Source organism: Archocentrus centrarchus, chromosome 7 (assembly GCF_007364275.1).
Source record: "Archocentrus centrarchus isolate MPI-CPG fArcCen1 chromosome 7, fArcCen1, whole genome shotgun sequence".
NCBI classification, from domain to species: Eukaryota; Metazoa; Chordata; class Actinopteri; order Cichliformes; family Cichlidae; genus Archocentrus; species Archocentrus centrarchus.
The window spans coordinates 22,948,904-22,970,807 of record NC_044352.1 but is presented as its reverse complement, the minus strand read 5'-3'; the positions used below and the strand labels follow the sequence as shown (position 1 = coordinate 22,970,807).

Sequence of the window (21,904 nt, the reverse complement as noted above, 5' to 3'; positions counted from 1 at the left end):
GCTGGGTTTGAACTTCTCTATCCTGTTCTTTTATTTGTTAAACATCTGTCTGTTTACACAGAAACATTACCAGTACCTTCAGTTAAAGACTCAAAGTCTCTTTTAGACAATTATTGCATTTCACCCCCCCCACTCGGCTTCTGCTTCCCACATGGTTGGACGTGCTGTACAAAATAGCTCTTTTCTGACATAACAAGGCACTGGCTCCATTGTTAGTACACGCACAAGGCTGGTATTGAGTGTCTGAGATAAAATAATACAGTAAGGTAATATCATTTGAAGAAATGACACAAATAATCCAAACTGAGGATTCTCTTTGCTCGCTCGGAAACGTTCAGCTGCACTTCGCTCCTCTTATCGGCTGAAAGCTCCTGACAGAGCTACATGGTGGACCTTGAGTGATGCTTATTTTGTCAAACCAGTTTAATGCTGATGAGCTACTTTATAGTACCGCTGCTGCCTGGTTACCAGAAACGAAGACACGCCCACTGGCCAATCAGCATCCAGACCTCTTTATGTTTTTTAAATGCATGACATGAAAAAGAAAATTCAATATGTTTGAGTGTTGAAACAAACAAAATAAGCAATCTGTGAATGTTGCCTCGAGCTCTGGGTAATAGGGATATACATTGTTCACAATTTTCTGAGTGATTAATGGGAAATACAACTGACTGATTAATCAATAGTGAAATAATCAGTAGTTGCAGCCCCAGTCTACATCCATGTGCGACCACACAGCCAGGGCCAGTCGTCGTGCATTCACAGCCATTGCAGTCAGGGCGAAAGGTTTAAAGTGCTGCCAATTGTGCCAGTCTGATAATTGAAATCTTGCCACCAGCTTAGACATTATTTGGCTAAATGTGTGGTCAGCTGTGTTTTTAATACTCTGTGAATCTGTCCTTTGTTGTCAGTTGTATTGGCTTCTTTTATGTGATCTGTGTTGTCATTGTTTATTTATGTATTTCAGCAAAACCCCACGGCTCAGGTATTCAGACCTGCTTCACTTCATCTTTCAATTTGCTCTGAAATGGCAGGAGCGGATAGATCTGAAATGTGTCAGCATAGGACACGGGGGTCTATTTAACAGTCTGACTTGATGAATGGAAAGCCTGATGTGTGCCAAGATTTAGCAGGCATTAAAACATCTTAATAAATTAGAGCGGCCCTGCGGGGTTTCTGTGGGGAAAGGGCATAGGAGTAATGGTACTAATGACGCTCACACAAGGCGAATATATCAGGATTTAGGCGAGACTAAATCAGGACAATCTCATCAAGATGGCACTATGAAGGGTGCATGACTAAATGTGTGCAAGCATGTTTGTGCACGGTTATTACCTTAGTCTGCCGCAACATGGACAAGTGCTTTCAGACAACCATTTTTCTATTTGACAAAAAAAAAGGGGGGGGGGGGGGGGTGTAAACTCATTTCTTGTGCTTAACCATGGTTCAAAGCTTTGGCCAACTGAAGCATCGCGGACATTCAACAAGAGCAAAACAAGGTCAATAAGAGAGGTAGAAAAAAGTGAGTTTGACTCAGGGAGGAGTTGAAATGTCTGATTTTCTTTCCAGTTAACATGGAATGCCAGAGCGAAGGAATGAGTGTGATATACTGTAAAAGGGGGGGGGGAAAGGCCCAAAATCCAAGGGCACATCAGGAGCATGTTGTTGGATAAAGCTCGTATTAAATGTAGGTCCCCCCCCCCCCCCCCCGATGAGTGTTGATAACTACCTGAACGCTGTCTTTGAATCCTGTTATGTTGTTTTCGTGGCTCTACGTGTGGTTAATCTGTATACATTCTTTCATCACAGAATGACATTGTTAGACTAACAGATGTTTACACAGGAAATGCATCATTCTGGCTAATTTTATTGATTATATGAACTGGGAAAAAAAAAAAAAGAAGAACTTGTCTTTGGGTACATAGAAGCATTGCCAACCTCTGTTTTGTAACGTATCAGTACTGTGGAGATGTTTTGATTTTGACTTTGATCTTCTTCTTCTTCTAATTTTTTTTTTAATGTTTGATATGGTTCCTGATTGTTTCTTTTCTTTTTTCTTTTCTTTTTTCTAAAAATTGTGCACAAAGGTCAAGTGTTGTTTTTAACAGAACAATTAAGAGCCAGCGATTGCTCATTCAAAAGTTGCTGCACTTGAGCTCTCGCTTGCCTTCATAAATTATGCTGTACATACTGCATGTATTTTTAAGGGGTAGGGTGTGGGGGCTTTTCAGCAACGCCCCCTCTAACCAGGAAACCAAACAGTGCTGCTTCCAATTGTAATTCTCAGTCAAAACCCAGAATCTGAAAAATACATGAGCAGAGAGTAACATTTCCTAGCAGCTGCTATCACACACAGCCTTTTGGTGCAGTGACACAAACCCACCTGTTACAAGGTAGTGGGCCAGTGCACAGGGGGATACTAAAAGTAGTGTTATTTACAAGTACTTTTTGTCTTTTTATACCAATACAGCTTTACAATTTTCAGAAGAGGCAAATTTGATCACAAAACGAGTATGTTTAATGAAATTTATAAGCGCATACGGACTGACAATTAGAGCTCTGGGTTTACAACGCTTGGCCTTTCTGTCGTGACTCCTCAATATGTTAATGTCGAGGTGATCTCCGTGAGATCGTGGCAGCAGCGTTTTCACATTGAAAAGTCATCAGCTGATCTTGATATGCTGAAGCTGTGCATGTATGATATCGTTTGGTGCATTTGTGTTTTCTAAATGAGGGAGTTAATAAAAACGATTCATTGAGGATTCCTCTCTTGGATTTTTTTGTAATTTTTTTGAAATATGTGTGTGCTGCTGTCATTTTCAGCATCAGCAGTTTTAGTGTGTTTTACTGCAGGAAGCGTTTGAGTGGTGCCTTGGGGCACCATCAAAGCTATAAAATGCATAATATTATGAAAAAGCATATAAATGGAAGTAAATGTCAGCAGTAATGTCCTTTTCGGTGGCTAAAGAACACATCCAAAGGTTCTTGCTGCATATACTAATTGTGTTCTCATGCTGTGTAATAAGGACCACCCTCACAGATAGCGGATGCTTTACATACTAACGTCACACTCAATATCTAAAAAAATATACAGTCTAAAACACACATCAAGGTGATGTTTTTTTTTTTAACTGTAGCCTTCACAAAGAGTACTGCTGAATTTCTTCTGGTTTATTAGAGCATGTATTTGCTAAAGTTCAGATACCTTCCACTAAAACAACAGAATGACAGGGAAAGCTGCTGTGAAATATTGATTGAGCCCAGTGTTGCAGAGATGCTTTTAAGATAATAAGAGGGAGAGGACCCTGTGAAGAGATCAATATGAAGGGGAAGTGAAGAAAAGAGAGGTTTCTCCCTGCATACCACAGATCATCCATAATGAGCTAGTGTGTCAATACTTTGGCCGTGGCTCCTCACATACTACTGACCACTAAAGAGCACCAGGCTACTGTAACGTGACTGCAATTAGTGGAATTTTACAGCAGACTAAAGGGATTGTATTTATGTACGATTAGTATACTCATGGTGGTCACCTTAGCTGAAAACTGCAAACTGCTTCGTATTCAGATATTCCTTGGAGAGAGATTGGCTGAGACATGATTGGTGTATATTGCTTCCCAATGCAGCAGATGCTGTGGCATTGTGGCCGCAGATTGCAAATGTCAATACTGCCCCCTAATGGTACCAGCATCCCGGTGCATCTCTCTGGGGTGAGTCAATAAAGTGGACATGAGGCTGTGTCTGCAGTGGGACTGCACCTAACAGGTACACTGAGGACCAGAGGCTGAATATGCAGTTATGTTATGATTCATCACCAATGTGGATTCAGTTCGTAGTCTTAGAGGCAGAGGTTAACCTTAAAACAAAGAAAATCTATATTGTGCGAAAATAAAAAAGCAAAATAGAGGAATTTAGGTGAAAGTTATGGCAAGCCACAGTTATATAGCCAGCATTTCCAACACAGGAAAAATATTTGCTGTGTACATTTAGCGGCCCTTCCATTCCCTCCGCACCGTTAGGTGGCGCTGTCTATCCCTCGGCCTCCTCCTCTGTTGCTCAGCAGAAACATCGAGGAAAGGAGTAGTTTCAGGCTGCACACATGTACACAGCATCAAATTAAACGATGACTTCTTTAAAGAGTAAAGATTTAACGAGCGGTGACCCTCAAAAGAGTAATTTGGACACAAACGACGATGACAAAAACGAGTTGTGTCCTGGATTCAAAGATGTTGACGCCTTTGTTAAAGTAAGTAAACAAATCCGGACTGCAAGCTAGCAGGCGAGAAAGCAACGTGGATGAGCCCGTTGGCCGGATGGAAACATACACAACTGACTGTGGGGAGAGTTCTCATGTTGACTTTTATACAGGTTATTGTAAGGTAAAGGCGAGTGCGAAGTCTCTTTGCTAATTCGTTAAAAAAACAACAAAAAACCCGTAAAAGTTAAACTGTTATTATCAGGTAGTGCTACAAGTCACACACGAACAGTGGCAGCAGTCCCGTATCCTGAATTGCAAATCTCCTGCGACCAACCATAGACCGTTTTAAAGTCCCAGTTTAGTTGGTTTCATTCAGTCAACTATAGAATAAGAACTATATCGATGCTACTGTACTGTTCCCTGGAGAGGAAAACTCTTATTGTTTTAAACCCTCAACATGGTGTAATAATAAGTAATAATAAATATTTGTGTTCTCCTGCCTTTTATCTTTAATTGTACTCAATTTCATTATATTGAAAATGAGCCTTTCTTTTCTGTACAGCATGGATTTGGTGCTGTATTATCAGCCACCAAAGCATCTGCTGGCCTACCTCAAGCTGGGGATGAGTATGATTTCTATCGGAGCTTCCCGGGCTTCCAGGAGTTCTGTGAAAGTCAAGGAGATAAGCTCCTGCACTGGTGAGACATTTAATGTGTTTTCTTTAAGTTAGAGCACAGACAGGCTTCAGCCTCTGTCCGGAAGTTTCCTCCTCTTGGTCATTTACTTCAAAGCCGATGCAGCTGACGGGTTCAACAGTGCATTCAGTGAAACGTGAATTAATAGTTTGTCAGGTGTAGTCCTGGTGGGTCTTACTTTGAGGAGTGTTTCTGCAATAGCACACTGCCTGATTATGCTCTGCACACATAATGAAAACAGTTCTTAATTATAATTAGGCAATGTTAATATTATTATTTTTTTAGACCATAAGCTATTATATTAACTCATTTTCAAAAATGATTTCCATCTATACCCTCTTGCCTTCAAATGCATATGACATCATTATTTTTACACAGTACTTGGCAAAAGTCTTGAGCCACCCCTCATTCCTCCTTATGTTTTTAGGGAAATGTGCAGCTGTTTACTGCAATTTGCTCAAATAAATGGAAATACAGTTAAAAAAAAAAAAAAAAAAAAAAAGGCAACAACAGAGTTTGTATAATCCCAACCAGCTTAAAAGTCAATATTTGGTATGATCACCTTCATTCAGCCTGAACTCTCTCAGGCAGCTTTCTTGTCATTTCTTTTGGTAGTCTGTAGGAATAGTTCTCCAGGCTTCTTGAAGGACATTAAAAGCTCTTCTTTGGATGACAGCTGCCTTTTGTTTTGTGACAGAGCATACACTGTGTTTTACAGGTGGCTGTAGATGCTGAATGTATAACACCTGTTGTCACAGATTTTCAGTTTAGTTTTTGTGTAATTTAGCTTTTCCACCAATGGGGTATACTTCACCCCTTCCTTAAGAATGGCTTTGTGCCAACCTATCCATTAAGTCAATTTCTGATGAGATTTAAGTGAACAGTAGATGGATCAACTCAAGGTCCAGATGCATCTCTCAGGTCTTTTTCCTATTTCTTAAGGATGTGACTTTTGCACTGTTCACTCGCTGTAGATAGTTTTTTTTTTTTTAGACCTGCCACTTCTTCTTTGAGCCACCATTTGTCTAGTTTCTTTATAATTTTTTTTAAAGACACACTGCATATCATGCCAGGATATGCAAAGCTTTTGGCTAATAGCCTGCTGGGAATCCCCTTGTTGCATAAAAAATACTGTTTTATGCCTGTCAAACTGTGTTATCATTGGCATTTTTCATAGACCAAGCTAAAGAAATGGGAATAAATGGTGTCTTTTCAAAACAGGATGCTACTAACCTGAGGCACCTCTAGTGCCTCAAGGTACCATTGGCTCTTTGCCAAGTTGTCTGTGTATACACAACGCTGGTTTATTCCTTAACTTAGGTGCCTTTTTTAGGCTTGAGTGATTCATAGGTCAGTGTTAAGTGGTTTAACAAAAACCATTCCTCTGAAAAGGGTCAGGTACAAGGACTTGACTGAAAATGAGTGAAAAAGTAGCCAATGTTCAAAGAAAAGCTTTGAAAGACCTCCAGAAAGCCCAGAGAACTATTGTTCTAGACCACTCTTAAAAAATTACAAGAAAGTCTGCTCCCTGAAAGCAAATAAAGAAATGAGGGGTGGCTCGAGACTTTTGCACATACTATATGTGTGGTGCTTAAATTAAATACCACTGGGTTAACAAGACCAGATGGCGGGTTAGAATCATATCTGAAAGTAACACACCAGTATTAAGTGGTTATGACATGGGGACTGGTTACACAAGAAGAGCGAAAGCTCAGTAGTAATTAAAAATAAAGCAGCATAAACAAAAGATGTGTGAGCCTTAGTAACTGATAAGACCCATTCAGGATGCCTTCATGGCTGGCTACCTCATCATTATTAGAAACTCTTCATTGCTGCACCTCTAGGCTAAAACACAAGGCAGCAGTTTTCAAACTAAACAGGGGTCAGCAAAGGTTTCCAAAAGGCTCCCTCAGGGCTTTGGTGTGGATGTACCCTTTGACACGCATGCAGATGAGTTGTTTTACTGAATAACTAACCTGTCACTAGTTGTGCATCAATAAGCAAAGTGTATTATTTTCATTGTGTCTCTGTGTTAGTATGAGTCAGATAATGCAACACCACGGATGCAGATCTCACATGAAAGACCGGAACAAGCTGACGGGGCTGGAGGAGAGGTTTGACTTGGTTGTGGACTCAAATGACGTTATCCTGGAAAGAGTGGTATGACCTGCAGCTTTGGTGTTGAACGGGTTTCAATACAGAAAGTCTTTGCAAACTCACCCTGAGCTCTCATGTCTGATTTCCAGGGGATTCTTCTTGATGAAGCTGATGGGGTGAACAGGAGCCAGCAGCCTGTCATGCCTGCAGGTTTCCAGCCTCCAAAAATTGTCGTTTCCAGCTGGAATCGCAAGGTTGGATAATTAACCTCTCTGCTCTTACCCTGCTTTGGGCTGCATTCGAGAAGAAACAATATGTGCCAGTGCTGGCATTCATTTCTTAAATCGCCAAGTTTTTTTAAAGTAATAAATGGTAATATCTCTTCACCACACTTTTTTTTTTTTAATAATAATTGCTTTTATTGATCAGGGGTCCAAGGCCAGCAGTCGTTCTGAGACATTTCGACTGCTTCATGCCAAGAACATCACAAGGCCTCAGCTGAAATTCAAAGAGAAAGTTGACAACAGCAACACACCTTTTATACCCAAGATCTTCATCAAGCCCAATGCAGTAAAGCCACTTCCATCTTGTAAGACATGCTTTTTACTTTCATATTCTTCCCCATGCTTTTGTTTTCTTATGTTAATTTTTGATGACAGTGTTAATGCTTTAACATGTTCAGCTTATTAGCTTTCTTGCTCTCAATTTGTAGATTTTACCAACAAACAGATGCGTAAAGAGAGGCCTGAGGACCTTGATGTCCCTGCTGCCCTGGCTGACTTCATCCACCAGCAAAGAACTCAGGAACATGTTGATGACATGTAAGACCTGTACCTTGTTTAATATTCGTATTATGTCTTGTTCAGTTTCTCATTGTACAACTAATCTTGTGATTTTTGATCCATGTAGGTTTGCACACCCATACCAATATGAACTGGACCATCATACAATACCTGAAAGTCTTCTGTCTAAGCCAGAGCCTCAGGTAATCTACTGTACTGTACACTGTGTAACATATGGAGCCTATAATATGATACTGTCACTGCTGGTTAGGCTTCTGTCTAATCTGTGGCTTCTTTTCAGATGTACAAACCAGTAGCTGAGACAAAATTGTCATTTATTGATACGCTGGAGGATTTGGTTGCTCTGAATGAGAAGCTCTGCAAATTGTCTGAGTTCGCAGTGGACCTGGAGGTATAAAAATCATCTATGTAATGTTGAAATTTTGGATCATGAATTCCTTCATTTGGACATTTTCAGACAATTTTTGTTGTTCACGTTCTTCTTTCCTCTTCATCGCAGCATCATTCCTACAGAAGTTTCCTCGGTCTCACCTGCCTGATGCAGATCTCCACAAGAGAGGAGGACTTCATTATCGACACCTTGGAGCTCCGCAGCGAGATGTATATCCTGAATGAGGCATTCACTGACCCCTCCATTGTCAAGGTAATGGAGACGCTCCTTAGTCATTTTCTATCTGTATGCTCTCGAAAGAGCAGATGAGATTACGCGTCTGCTTAGATTTGTTTTGATGTGGACAGCTACACAGTCAGTGGCTGTTTTAATAGAATTTTTTTTTTTTTTTTTTTTTTTTTTTTTTTTTTTTTAATCGTCAAACTGAATTTGTTGGACAAGTGTGACAGATTATTCTGGTGCTTTCTCTTATAATCAGTGCAGCAGATAACTGACAAAAAGTGTATTTTTAGAGCCCAATTTTGCATTTTTGTCTCATATACTGCATGTTACATGTTGCTCTTGTGGTCCGAAGACAATTACAGCTCCACTGTGTCACACAGGTCGAGGATTCATTTTTACCCCTTTGGTAGCACGACTACAGTTGGGTTCAGCCAGTTAACAGTCTCCCTGTGCTAAATTCTTTCTGTGCAATTCAATGAATTTCATGTGTTCTGTTCATGGAGACTTGTTTGCCCTTGGCTCAGCTTTCGCTTGCTGGCACATCCTGTCATCCATTTATTTTTTTTCTTTTTCAAGCTCCTTATTTTGTAACAGGCTAACACACAGAGACAGAAAATTATTTCCTGTCACACCAGCAGCCACTTCAGGATGGCCAGTTAACCTGACAGGCTCAAACCTAGAATAGTCTTGCTGCGAGGTGACCAGTGCACCACTGTGTTGCCCAGTTATTTGGAATACTGGCTTACTCATGTGACAAATCAAACTACACCATTAAGTTTGTAAGGTTAGTCAGTGTTCTGCCTTCTCCTACGTTAGTTCATGGTAAATGGAGTGTAGTTCATATGGTACTTTTTACTCTTACCTAGATGGTGGAGCTAGGGCTTGAACCGCTGACCTTCTGAATAGCAGAGAACCTACTCTAAATTCTGAGCCACCTTAAAAACAATACTTTTGAGGGCCATAGACAAGAACTGGGTCAGCAGACAGGCCTATAAGGGGTCCGTCCAGGAGATATGACTGTAACAATTAGTTCTATTTGTACTACTATACAACACATAAAATTTCAAATTATATAAAAAAAAAATCAAACAATCAAAACAAAGTAATTTCAGACTAGAATTCTAAAGTTGACTTCTGCTTGGTTAAAAGTGTATGATTTGACATGAAGATTATTCAAAAAGGAAAGTCTTGGTTACTTTATCTGAAAATTTTGATTTTTCTATCACCTTATGATAGAAAAATAAGATGACAGCCTTCATGAAAATGGCCACCATCCTGGGACTTTTCAAATGGCCAATGATCTTTATCAATAAAGTAATCATAAAAAAGTTTATATCCCAATTTTGGTGTTTGTATCCACCTACGAATGATTTATATCCCTATAATGTTATCTGCTGCAGTAGATTAGATATTCAAAGAGAAGCAGTGTGGTCATCTACCCACTTGTCTGTTTTGTAAAGCTGTGTTGCATCTTTCCATCACTTTCCCAGCTCTCAGTCCTGAAAATGCACTTAAAATAGCCTCAAGGGAGCATGTCTTCCTTGAGGCTATATCACATAGCAGCCTTTGAAAAAAAATCTTCACCAGTGTAATGATAAGTTTCTAAAGTTAAAACCCTCTGAGTCTGAATTTGTTTGAGGTGTCCTTATTATTTTCAAACATGTTCAATAAAGTTGGCAGGCATCCCATGGTGTGTGTGGGAGCAGTTATGACTCACTCACTGTAGGACACCTGTGAAAAAAAGTGTGGTGCGTAGGCTTTGAACGACTGAAAGATTTGCGATAATGATCCAAATGTTACATAGCATGTCTCCACTTTTTTAATATAATGAGTCTAATTATTTTTTATTAGATAAGCTGGTTCTGCACCAGTGAGGTTTCAGCTCTTTGTTTTCTTGTTCTCAGGTTTTTCACGGTGCTGATTCTGACATTGAGTGGCTCCAGAGGGACTTCGGCTTGTACATTGTCAACCTCTTTGACACACATCAGGCAAGCCGGGCTCTCAACCTGGCCAGGCATTCCCTCGACCACTTACTGAAACATTTCTGTAACGTGGACGCAGACAAACATTACCAGCTGGCTGACTGGAGGATTCGGTAAGAAGACAGCTTGGTCATTCATTGCATAGTTTTATACTTTTCATTTGGCTTCAAGTGGTCTACAGTTGTTTTGGGGAAATAAAAATTATCCCCCAATTTGTCCACGTAGCCCCTTACCTGATGAGATGGTCCAGTATGCCCGGACAGACACCCACTACCTTCTATACATCTACGACAGTGTGAGGGCACAGCTGCTGGACTTTAACCATGGACAGCCAGGCTTGCTGCAGTGTGTGTGGAACAAAAGCAAAGGCATCTCCCTCAAGGTGTGCACTTCATACACCATGAAGATTAAAGTGACATTTATAAATCAGTTTTAATAGTCCTATTCAATTCTAATAGTTCCATTGGAGTCTTTAATGCTTCTATAATTTTTAAATTTCCACACCATAATCTCCAACATTTTCTGACATTTGTCACGATTTTCCACCCCCCCCCCCCCCCCCAAAAAAAAAAAAAAAACAGAAATATGTGAAGCCTATCTACACAGAGGAGTCATATTTGGAGCTGCAGAGGAAGCAGAAAAAGTCTTTTAATACCCAGCAGCTCACTGCCTTCAGACTGCTGTTTGCCTGGAGGGACAAGCTGGCCAGGCAGGAAGATGAAAGCACCGGGTAGGCTGCCTGGAAACGGATGGACTTCTTGTTCTGGAAATTTGCTGCAGCTTTTTTTCCTCTCTTACTTACCCTTTTTGTCCAGCTACATTTTGCAGCCCTAATGATTAACGGTTTCAAAGTCCTAACATGCTTTAATTCAGTGTCATCTATGTGTTTAGATTTGTCCTGCCCACTCACATGATGAGCAAAATTTCTGAGGAGTTGCCCAAGTAAGTTGACTAGATTTCCCTTTTTTTGTGTGTTCTTGTTGTTTTCACTTTGGTTTAGATGAATTTAATGTTTTTATTCATAACCTCCAGCTCAGTATTTGTCTTTACCTACTCAGGGAGCCGCAGGGCATCATTGCCTGCTGTAACCCTGTTCCTCCCCTGGTGAGGCAGTACATCAACGAGCTCCATTTGTTAGTGCAGCAGGCCAGGGAAATGCCCCTCCTTAAGGTGAGGAAAGATGGGGGTGGGGGTGCGGGTTCTTTTTTCCTCAATATTATAGTTTCAATGTTGAGGATGTCACTTATGATTTGAGCTACCAAAATCAAAAATTGTAATATCTTCTGCATTTCACACAGGCTGAGATTGCTGCACAGAAGAAGAAAGGACTCACGCCTGTTAAAAAGGTTGGCTTAATTCTCACTGATTTTTAGAAGTTGAATGAATAATGAAAATTAAGAGAAAATTAATGTGACTATGTTTTCAGCCAGAGGTCATGTTGTTTGGTCCTCATGATACATCCAGGGCTTCTGTGAGCGATCTCCCCCAAATTTCCTCTGATGGTAAGCTTCATACTCGTGCGTGTTTTGCGTCACACGGGTAATAAAGGATCTTAGCCTGTTAGGTTTTAATGGATTTATTTTTCAGAACTGCCAGTTAAACAAGGGATGCTCTTCTCAGAGGATGAGCACAAAATGGACGTGGATGTAGAGAAAGCAAGCGGTCTCGTGGCACCGGCTACAATCACACTGTTTGAGGTAGAGATTAACATTTAGTTTTTTTCAGCGAGTGAGTGGATTTGTGTGTAAGTGCAGCGCGTAAATCGAGACCTCTGCTTTTTGTTAAAGGAGGTGGAAATAAAGAATGACCAAGAGTCAAGCTCAGCGGCTCAGATGAAAGCCAAACGTATTATTGAGTCTTTTGAAAACCCTTTTAGGATGGTAAGAGCCAAACAGAGATTATACTCTCAGTATTGGTGGTACCTTATTGAACTTAAGGGGTCAGTAATTTTTGTCTTTCTTTTGGATTTCAGTATTTACCCTCCAGTGATGTGCACATCAACAAAAATGCCAAGTTTGATCCATCTTCAAAAATCTTCGAGGTAATCAAAGAGTTCCATTCACTGATCCATGTCCTGTTATCATTTTTTACTTTCTCCCTGTTTTGAACTTTCATAACTGCAACTTCTCACCTTGACAGATAAGTAAGAGGTGGAAACTGCAGAGTATTGAACAGCAACAGAAGGAGTTAGAGACCAAGAAGAAAGCCAAACAGGAAGCAAAGGAAAAGGCAAAGAAGCTGACCGGTAACAGGGTTAATTTGCTGTAAATTCTCACACACACACACACACAAGTTCCTCATTGTGTTTTTTATGTTGATTTCCATAGAGGAAAGGACAAAGACTAAACAGAGTTATCAGGAGTCTCTCAAGAACGTCGCCACCGTTCGTCAGCAAGTAGCGGTGAGTCCTTCACTTTCTGTTCCTGCCGTTTTCTCCTTTCAACCTCAGATGGGCTTTGGTGTCCCTATGGGGTGAGAGCTGAGTTATATTCACTTAAGAACATATTAAAACCAGTAAATTAATGGCCAGTTTAACCCTTTGCATTGCTCCCTGCCATTTTCTGATGATGCATTTGGTTTTTCTGCACATAAATATGGTGACTCAGAAGAAAGGAAACCACTTTTGCTGGTCTGCAGCACCAGCAAGTGGCCTTTTATTATTTATGTCTGTCACATGATGTGTCTGGGGAACCAGAATCCACAGCGTGGGATTGAAGCATTAAGAGACTTGTCCTCTACTTATCACCCCACGGCCACCCCCCAGAGAGTGACAATAGCTCCTTTCTGCCCAAAAGCCCATTTACTGGTCGGTCCATCTATTGGGATTACTGCTTTGCACCCACCTGGTTACTCATACACACTCTTGCCACCATACCGTGTCCTCCTTCTGTTTTAAATACTCTGTCCCCTCTACTGTTCACCATCTGAGGCTTTGTCATCATTTGGTTGAGCGAACACTAATGGCGTGCACCACACTAATCCTCTGTGTGATGACTGATTCAGTGAAAACTTGGATTTAAGGCACTCCCTGCTGAATTGGTGCCCTCAGACAAGCGCGTTGGCACCATCTGGTGGCATGCATCATAGGCAGAAATGTTGGCAGCAACGCTTTAAAGTAATAGTCATCATCTTGCCAACTTCAGCAAAATATTGGCTGTTTCGGCTAGCTGTCAGTTTCAGCTGGCACTTCGGCCGTGAAGTTCTCTTGTCTAATTACACTTTGAAAGAAAGCTCAGTGGTTTTTGGAAGCTCCTGCTGCTCTGATTATGAATAATATTACAAAAGGCTTGTGCAGTGATTGGGTTGTTCACCAACAGTGAAATGAAAAAAAGAATAATTGTTACCGAGCAAAATTGAATATGGATAGACTAATTGCTTGGAAAATAAAATGTTTTAGCATTGATGTAACATTTTTTTTTTTTTTTTAAACTTAATTTTTATTTATTTTTAGCCACAAATAATGACATTGTTCCATAGTTACATTCTTCTCTTGCAGTTGTAAACATTCCACGTTAGAAATTGGCGAAGGAAGGCAAGGTAACAATAGAGTTGTCAAAGATTATGGCAATGAACACAATACAATAATAAAGGTAAAGTGACGAGAGGTAAAAAAACAAAGCAGAGCAGGAAGAAACAAAACAACAATAAAAGATAATTTTTTGAATTCCTCTGGGGTAGGTTGGGTCATGCATTCTTGTTCTCAATGGTATTTTCCAAAAATGTACAGTGCATGCAAGGGGCAGGCCTCTGGGTATATTACTGTATTAATAGGGGCATGACAGGGCTCCACCGTGTATTAAAATTTGGTTTTTGAAGCCTTAGAGAATATGTGATTTCCTCCATTAAAAAAATATCCCAAACTTTTTGGATCCATATGTTATATGTGGGGGGCTCTGGTTTTAGCCATCTAATGGTTATGCATTTCAATGCTGCTGTGAGCAATATATTTAGAAGATATCTGTCAGCCTTCCTATTCATTCCCTCAGGTATTTCTCCCAATATTGCCACTAGGGGTTTTTTTGGGACATCTCTTCTAAAAATTGCTTTAAGAGCATCAAATATCTCCTCCCAGAATAAACTTAATTTAGGACAAGACCAGAAGATATGAGTATGGTTAGCACTCTGTGTCCCACAATTTCTCCAGCATGAGCTGGGTTGTGTTGGACCCATTTTACCAGTTATTGCTGGTGTTCTGAAGAATCTGATTATTACTTTCCATTTGAATTCTCTCCATGTATTAGAGTTTGTGGCCAAATGTGCTCTCGTACAGATTTCCTCCCATGTGTCCTCTGCTATTGTCTCCTTCATTTCAGTCTCCCATTTCTGCTTTATGTTTATGGAGTCATGCATGTTCACAGACAGGAATACATCATACAGTTTGCTAATTACTTTATGGTTTCCCTTTCCCCTTTGTATGTCCATTAAATAATTTTCTATAGGTGCAGGTCAGCATTGATGTAACATTTTAAACGTATTAAGAAATACAGGTTTCAAGTTATAATGTGGATTTTCTGCAATAATGTGTTGTTATGAGCTTAAAACTAAGTGCCCTGCAGATAGAGACTTGCTTGTGTTGCAGTGTTAGAGGTTTTTTTTTTTTTTTTTTTTTTTGGGGTGAAAGTTCAGATCTGTTCTAAAGATATTTTGAACCTTTTAATGTGACATATTCCAGACCCCTTTTTCGGGGGTAAAATTATATAGCAATCTTCATTGTTAGGTTAAATCAGGTAGAATACTTGCATCTGTCAGCAGTGATTGATACCAACATTTTCTCACCATTTTTGACATTTGAAATCATGAGTTCTGAATTTCAGATTTAAGGTCCTGATTTTGAGATTGACATTATTGTATAATTCTCCACTGAGTTCATTGTGACAAGCAAAGTGACTTGTCAGAAGGCAGATCTTATGTAAGCTGGTATATACCATAAATGCATACACTCACTGGCTCGCAGAGGTGGCAAAACTACTGACATTCTGTACTTAATTATATGTACAAGTACTTGTTGTTGTTCAGAACTGGAATAGACATTGGTCATAAAAGAAAACACCAGAAAGGCAATGTGAACAAGATCAACTGGACTTTCTACATCCATCTTTATTTATGTCTAAAGCTGTAATTAATGAATGTCTTTCCGAATTTAAAAAAAAAAAAAAAAAATTATGATCATTCTTTGCATTTTACTGAATGCAGTGTTACTGACCCATTTCATTAGGAATCTGCAAAAGGTGGTGGAAAGAAAAGAGAGAGGGTCGCCAGTGAGCCTGGAGACACGACTCCCAAACCAAGCAAGAAGTTAATGAAATCTGCCGAGAATCCCCAGAAGACAGAAGTAACTCCTCAAGACAGCTTCAAGCCCTTCGACTACAGTCAGTCAGACCTCAAAGTCTTTGCTGGTATGTGTATCTTTTTTTTTTTTTTTTATTATGCCAGGTGAACCACTTCTTATTTTTCATTCATTTGCAGGTTTAAAATATAAAAAAATTCATTTTAACTCTGTGCACTCCTTTACCTTCCTCTTCCCTCTTCCTCTACCTTCGACAGGTAACACATCAAAGGATAACACACAGTTTGATCCAAACCGGCAAGCCCATGATTTTACGAAAAAGGTACGCACTCACAAGTTACAGCTGTCTGAACCCAGGGGCGGGCTGGGGTTGAAATTCAGCCCAGGAGCTTGCTTTGGAGAGGCTTTTTATACGATCGTCGTCGTAATCGTCCCCCCCGCCCCAGTCTAATGTCTTCAGACCTGTCAAATTTTCTATTTAAAAATACGGGAAATTTTACGCTGCTGAAAATATACGTTGCTTTTACGTCATCGCCTAATTTGTATAATTGTTCATATACTGTACTTGCAGTCGAGGTTGAGGGAGAGAGGAAAAACATCTTTGGAGAGACAAAAAGTGAACAAAAAACACCCTAAATATGTTTAGAACTACAAATGAACTTTAATAACTTTAATGCTTTGCCCTGACCCTCATTACATAGATCAATTTTTGTCCCGTATGGTTTAATGTTAGAATATCAAATTTAACGGAAACACTGTGGGGTGCGACTGTTAGTTACGTTCAGCCCTCCTCCGTTATCTGGGCCACTGTTGCCAACTTGTGTAAGAAAACTCGCTGTAGCCTCTCTCAAAGGCCGAAGCGAGGACCGGGGATGAGAGCGGAAGAAAGCGGGTGGGCAGGCTCGGTGTTTAAGTGTTTAGTGTGTTTAAGTGAGGTTCGAACACCCGAACCTCAGTGTGAAATCTGATCACTGGTCGGTTCGGCCTGGAAACGACCGGCCGTTCGGGAAACGTCCCGAACCTCCCGATGGCCACCCCGCCCCTGTCTGAACCTATGTATGCCTGACATTACCATAACTCCTCAACCATTTGGGCTAGAGAGAAAATCCATACCATTACTGAAACGTGAGAAGACGGGCTTTACGGAACATTATGGTACATCACAGGAATGCATGTGCAACGACAGTGCAATCACAGTACAGGATTGTATCCCGTTGACCGAACGCAAGCAGAGGGAGAGGGGTTTGGTGAAGCAGAAAAGTGGGATTTTCACATATTTTCTAACTTGAAATAACATGAAAATAAAATAAAAAAACTCCCTGGCTGTGTGACCACTGCAATGTGAGCATCTGTGTCCAGGTGGATAGGAATTGCTTTGCAACCTACCACAGAGGCCCCAAAACGCCTGGTCACTTGTAATATACAAATGGAAATATTTGCTAAACTGAGGAAGCAAGGCTCAAAAACTTTTTTGCACATATTTATTACAGTCCATATTTCAAGTTTATGTTGTTTTATATTGTGTTCACATTGAATTTCAGAGATCACTAATAGGTGGACCTCGGTCTGGGTCCGCATGTCTCATGCGGACCTGAAGCTAATATCAAAACTGAAATTTTCTTGAGCACTTTCTGGTTTACCATCGCAGCTTTTACAGTCCTTATGGTAGTGGTAAAACATGAAGCATTTGGCCATACCACGTGATACCACCAAGCCGGTTCCTGCCGGCCGGCAAACTTTGTAACAAACAGGGTTATTATAGTTAACAAAAATGTCCGAAATAACGAAAACTTAAATAAACTAAAAACTAATGAAATTAACTTAACTGAAATAAATAAAAAAACTATAATTAAAAGGAAAAAACATAACTAAAACTATATTGTGAGTTTACTAAACTAACTGAAATTATAGATAAAAAAAAAATGACCACCGTTTTTGTTGTTTTCTTTAAAACCCTTGTGGATTGATATGAAATAATTTTTTTCCGCTCTAGCAGTTAAAGCTGGGAGCGCCATTTGGCAACTGTGCGTGCGTGCACGTGCTCACCGCGCTGGTCCGCAAAGTGTTGGCAGTGGTGTCCCGAGAAAGCAACAGAATCCCATAAAGGAGTCCACGCAGCCGTCAAGGCTGTGATTAACCTGTTCAGTCCTTGTGTGTTTCCGGTTACATTTCACCACAGTGTTTGTTATTCTCTTACTGGTAAATTCAATCAGGAATAATAATCAAAGCGTCAATATAAGGACTCACAAATGTCAGCAAAATCCTGGAGTGAGACTGCTGAAACTGTTAGAATGGATGCGAGGGAATAAAAGTGAAAAAACAGGGACAAATATGATTGCAGCCAAAAAACTGAGCACAAAGAGCAAGGACCAAAAAAACACCAGCACGTGACCACAAGGTAATTAAAGCACATAATCCAGCTACACAAGCATAAATGCGACACAAGGTTGGACACTTCTGTAGGTTGTGTATAGAGGCCACAAAGACCCTGCATGTCTAATTAGCGAGCTAGCTCCAAAACAGAAGCAGCTTCAGGTGGTGACAACATCAGGAAGCAGCTGGATTTGAGATTTGCTTCCTTCAAAGAGTTCAGTTTGTTTTTGTCAAAGATTTGCTGTGCACTGATGTTATACACCACGTGTACTGCACTGACACTGAATTTTATTGTAGAGTTTGTGTTTTGGAGTCCATGTTTTTCTCTGTTTCTCCCTGTTGGTGTTCATGTGTGTCTTTAATATTACACACGTTAAGCACGTAATGCTGCTATTTTGTGAACAGCGGGTTGTTGAATGCAATTTTTAAAACAATATCTTTTGTCGAGTTTCTATTACACAATGGTCACTCTTGCACCTGACACAGTATGATAAACTAAAGCTAAGCATAAAAACAAAAATGTATTATTTATGGTTGGTGTATTTATTTATTTTATATATATATATATATATATATATATATATATAGATAGATATAGATAGATATAGATAGATATATATATATATATATATATATATATATATATATATATAGATATATATATACACTGCTCAAAGAAATAAAGGGAACACTCAAATAACACATCCTAGATCTGAATGAATGAAATATTCTCATTGAATACTTTGTTCTGTACAAAGTTGAATGTGCTGACAACAAAATCACACAAAACACATCAATGGAAATCAAATTTATTAACCAATTGAGGCCTAGATTTGGAGTCACATACAAAATTAAAGTGGAAAAACACACTACAGGCTAATCCAACTTTGATGTAATGTCCTTAAAACAAGTCAAAATGAGGCTCAGTATTGTGTGTGGCCTCCACGTGCCTGTATGATCTCCCTACAACACCTGGGCATGCTCCTGATGAGGTGGCGGATGGTCTCCTGAGGGATCTCCTCCCAGACCTGGACTAAAGCGTCCGCCAACTCCTGGACAGTTTGTGGTGCAACGTAATGTTGGTGGATGGAGCGAGACATGATGTCCCAGATGTGCTCAATTGGATTCAGGTCTGGGGAAGCTATTGAAGCTATGGACTGGGCAGGCCAGTCCATAGCTTCAGTGCCTTCATCTTGCAGGAACTGCTGACACACTCCAGCCACATGAGGTCTAGCAGTGTCCTGCATTAGGAGGAACCCAGGGCCAACTGCACCAGCATATGGTCTCACAAGGGGTCTGAGGATCTCATCTCGGTACCTAATGGCAGTCATGCTACCCCTGGCGAGCACATGGAGGGCTGTGCGGCCCTCCAAAGAAATGCCACCCCACACCATTACTGACCCACTGCCAAACCGGTCATGCTGAAGGATGTTGCAGGCAGCAGATCGCTCTCCATGGCGTCTCCAGACTCTGTCACATCTGTCACATTTGCTCAGTGTGAACCTGCTTTCATCTGTGAAGAGCACAGAGCACCAGTGGTGTATTTGCCAATCCTGGTGTTCTCTGGCAAATGCCAAGCGTCCTGCACGGTGTTGGGCTGTGAGCACAACCCCCATCTGTGGATGTCAGGCCCTCGTACCATCCTGATGGAGTCAGTTTGTGGCCTGCTGGAGGTCATTTTGCAGGGCTCTGGCAGTGCTCCTCCTGTTCCTCCTTGCACAAAGGCGGAGGTAGCGGTCCTGCTGCTGGGTTGTTGCCCTCCTCCATGTCTCCTGGTGTACTGGCACCACCAGCATTCAAAAGTGACCAAAACAGCAGCCAGAAAGCATAAGTACTGAGAAGTGATATATACATACACACACACACACACACACACACACACACACACACACACACACACACACACACACACATATATATACATATATATATATATATATACATATATATGTATATATATATATATATATATAATTACATTAAATAGTTGGATTTCCGGACCTTGGCCTCATGAAATTTTGTCTGACAGGGCCTCTTTAAATTTTATTTGAATACCCCTGTTCTAGTTCATCAAAATCCTGAAAAGTCTGTTTTTAGGGGGATTTTTTGTACTTAAAATTGCTCTTACATTGTCTTAAAACATAGTAAAGTAAATTAGCTGCCAGATATTAAAAGCTGAAGTTATTCTGAAAAAAACGGCCCAGAACATCATAGTATGATTTTTGACTATTTTACAACCAAAATTACAAAATAAGTCCTGGCGGCCTGTATGATTCTTGGTCAATAAAGGGTTAACTGAGCTACATATAAATATATGCATATTTAATAATGAATTGCTGCATTTTGTCTAACAGAAAACTCCTAAGGGACAAAAAAACACAGTTGGCACTGGCAGCCGAAGCATGTCGTACTTGCCTGGAAAATCCAACAGGTAAATATATTCAGTGTGCAGAGGTTTCTTTGGCCCTGCTAATTCAACGCCATATATATTAACCACTCTGTCCTTTTTTCCCCTTACAGAGGATTCCGGCATAACTGGCCGAAAAGATAGGCTGTCTTTGATCCTATTTTCTCTCTTGTTTTAAAAGTTTTTCACCCTGCAGAAACAGTGTTTCTCTTTTTTGTCTTTGTTGTGCAGCCAAGAATTTAATTGATTTTGAAGTTAACAGTACCTTTTTCTATCTGTGGAACAGTTCACACTGTAAATATGTCTTAGCACACCTCTTAATTAAAGATTTTTTAGAGGTAAACCTTCTTGCCTTTTTTTTTTTTTTTTTTTTCAAATTTGTGCAACAGTAAAGTGAAAATCCAGTGGGGTATGTGGAAGTTGTTTCTTAATATGTTCTATGCTATATTCATTTTTCATTGAGATTGGTGCTGGACAACTATATGTTTACTTATAAAACTGTAAATTACTTGTACCTTAAAAAGATATCTGATATACAATCAGGAATTATAACCATAATTACAATGTCAGCAGATCTATGAAAATCTTGAATTGCATTACATATAACGTTAAGGGAATAAGCACTCCAATTAAAAGGGAAAATATTTAACCAATTGAAGAAAATGCATTGCTCCATTGCAGTGATCCAGGAAATCCTCAACCCTTAGTGCTATGATGCAGGAACTGGTCTTACTAGATATTTGGTGCCATCTGCATCCCATAGAAAAGGATTTTACCTTTATATCACAAGTCCATGGTAGCTATTCTAGATTGGATATGGTCCTGATATCAAGGGGAGATGCTCATAGAGTGGGTGAATGTAATATAAACCCGATTACTATATCGGACCATGCCCCAGTCATGCTCAAACTAAGGATGGGGCCAGGGGTGGGCTGGGGTTTAAATTCAGCCCGGGAGTTTGGTTTGGAGAGGCCTTTTATCCGATTGTACAGCGGACAAACCATAATTTTAAAACAAGAGAACTTTATTTGCAGTATAAAAACACTATTTATTCAGCAGCATTAAAACAACTGTGTGTGTATGTACCACCACGCCCCTGGTGATCGGTCATAAACGCACGGTGAAAATACACAGGTGAGGCAGAAATTAACGTGCTGTACCGATAGGGGGCAGTGCTGTCCCAGCAGCAGGATTGGCGCATGGACTTCATCTTCAAATAAAGGTAAGATAATACATGCTAAAACAGGTTAAAAAGAAATTACACACAAAAAAATACTTTGACCATACATTAAATTTTTTGCTTTTCTTGCCATCATTGTTGAACAGTATGCAATTGAATAATGCATAATTAATCATTGGGATAATTAAAATTGAAATATAAGCTTCTATTTTAGGTTCATATATGTGAACATCCGACTCCAGATGTCAGTACCTCACCCGTCACAAAC

The 21,904-nt window shown here is 40.1% G+C and overlaps 1 protein-coding gene across 1 annotated transcript; it reads left to right on the top strand.

Moving 5' to 3' along the window:
• Window positions 1-4,063: 4,063 nt before the first annotated feature.
• exosc10 (exosome component 10) lies at window positions 4,064-20,799 on the top strand. Its single transcript, XM_030733605.1, has 25 exons — window positions 4,064-4,246; window positions 4,761-4,897; window positions 6,931-7,054; window positions 7,141-7,245; window positions 7,421-7,580; window positions 7,704-7,812; window positions 7,901-7,976; window positions 8,075-8,185; window positions 8,294-8,437; window positions 10,312-10,502; window positions 10,615-10,771; window positions 10,971-11,119; window positions 11,281-11,331; window positions 11,448-11,559; window positions 11,688-11,735; window positions 11,816-11,891; window positions 11,977-12,086; window positions 12,177-12,269; window positions 12,362-12,430; window positions 12,529-12,634; window positions 12,717-12,790; window positions 15,605-15,785; window positions 15,934-15,998; window positions 20,404-20,480; window positions 20,570-20,799. Exons 1-25 carry the CDS (start codon window positions 4,124-4,126, stop codon window positions 20,598-20,600), a joined length of 2,679 nt encoding a protein of 892 aa, XP_030589465.1. The 5' UTR covers window positions 4,064-4,123; the 3' UTR covers window positions 20,601-20,799.
• Window positions 20,800-21,904: the final 1,105 nt, after the last annotated feature.

Excerpts from the sequence above, each read along its gene's own strand:
- exosc10 (XM_030733605.1), top strand. The coding sequence starts at position 4,124 with ATGACTTCTTTAAAGAGTAAAGATTTAACGAGCGGTGACCCTCAAAAG. Across the intron at positions 8,438-10,311 it reads CTGACCCCTCCATTGTCAAG|GTTTTTCACGGTGCTGATTC; the intron begins GTAATGGAGACG and ends TCTTGTTCTCAG. Across the intron at positions 12,791-15,604 it reads CCGTTCGTCAGCAAGTAGCG|GAATCTGCAAAAGGTGGTGG; the intron begins GTGAGTCCTTCA and ends CCATTTCATTAG.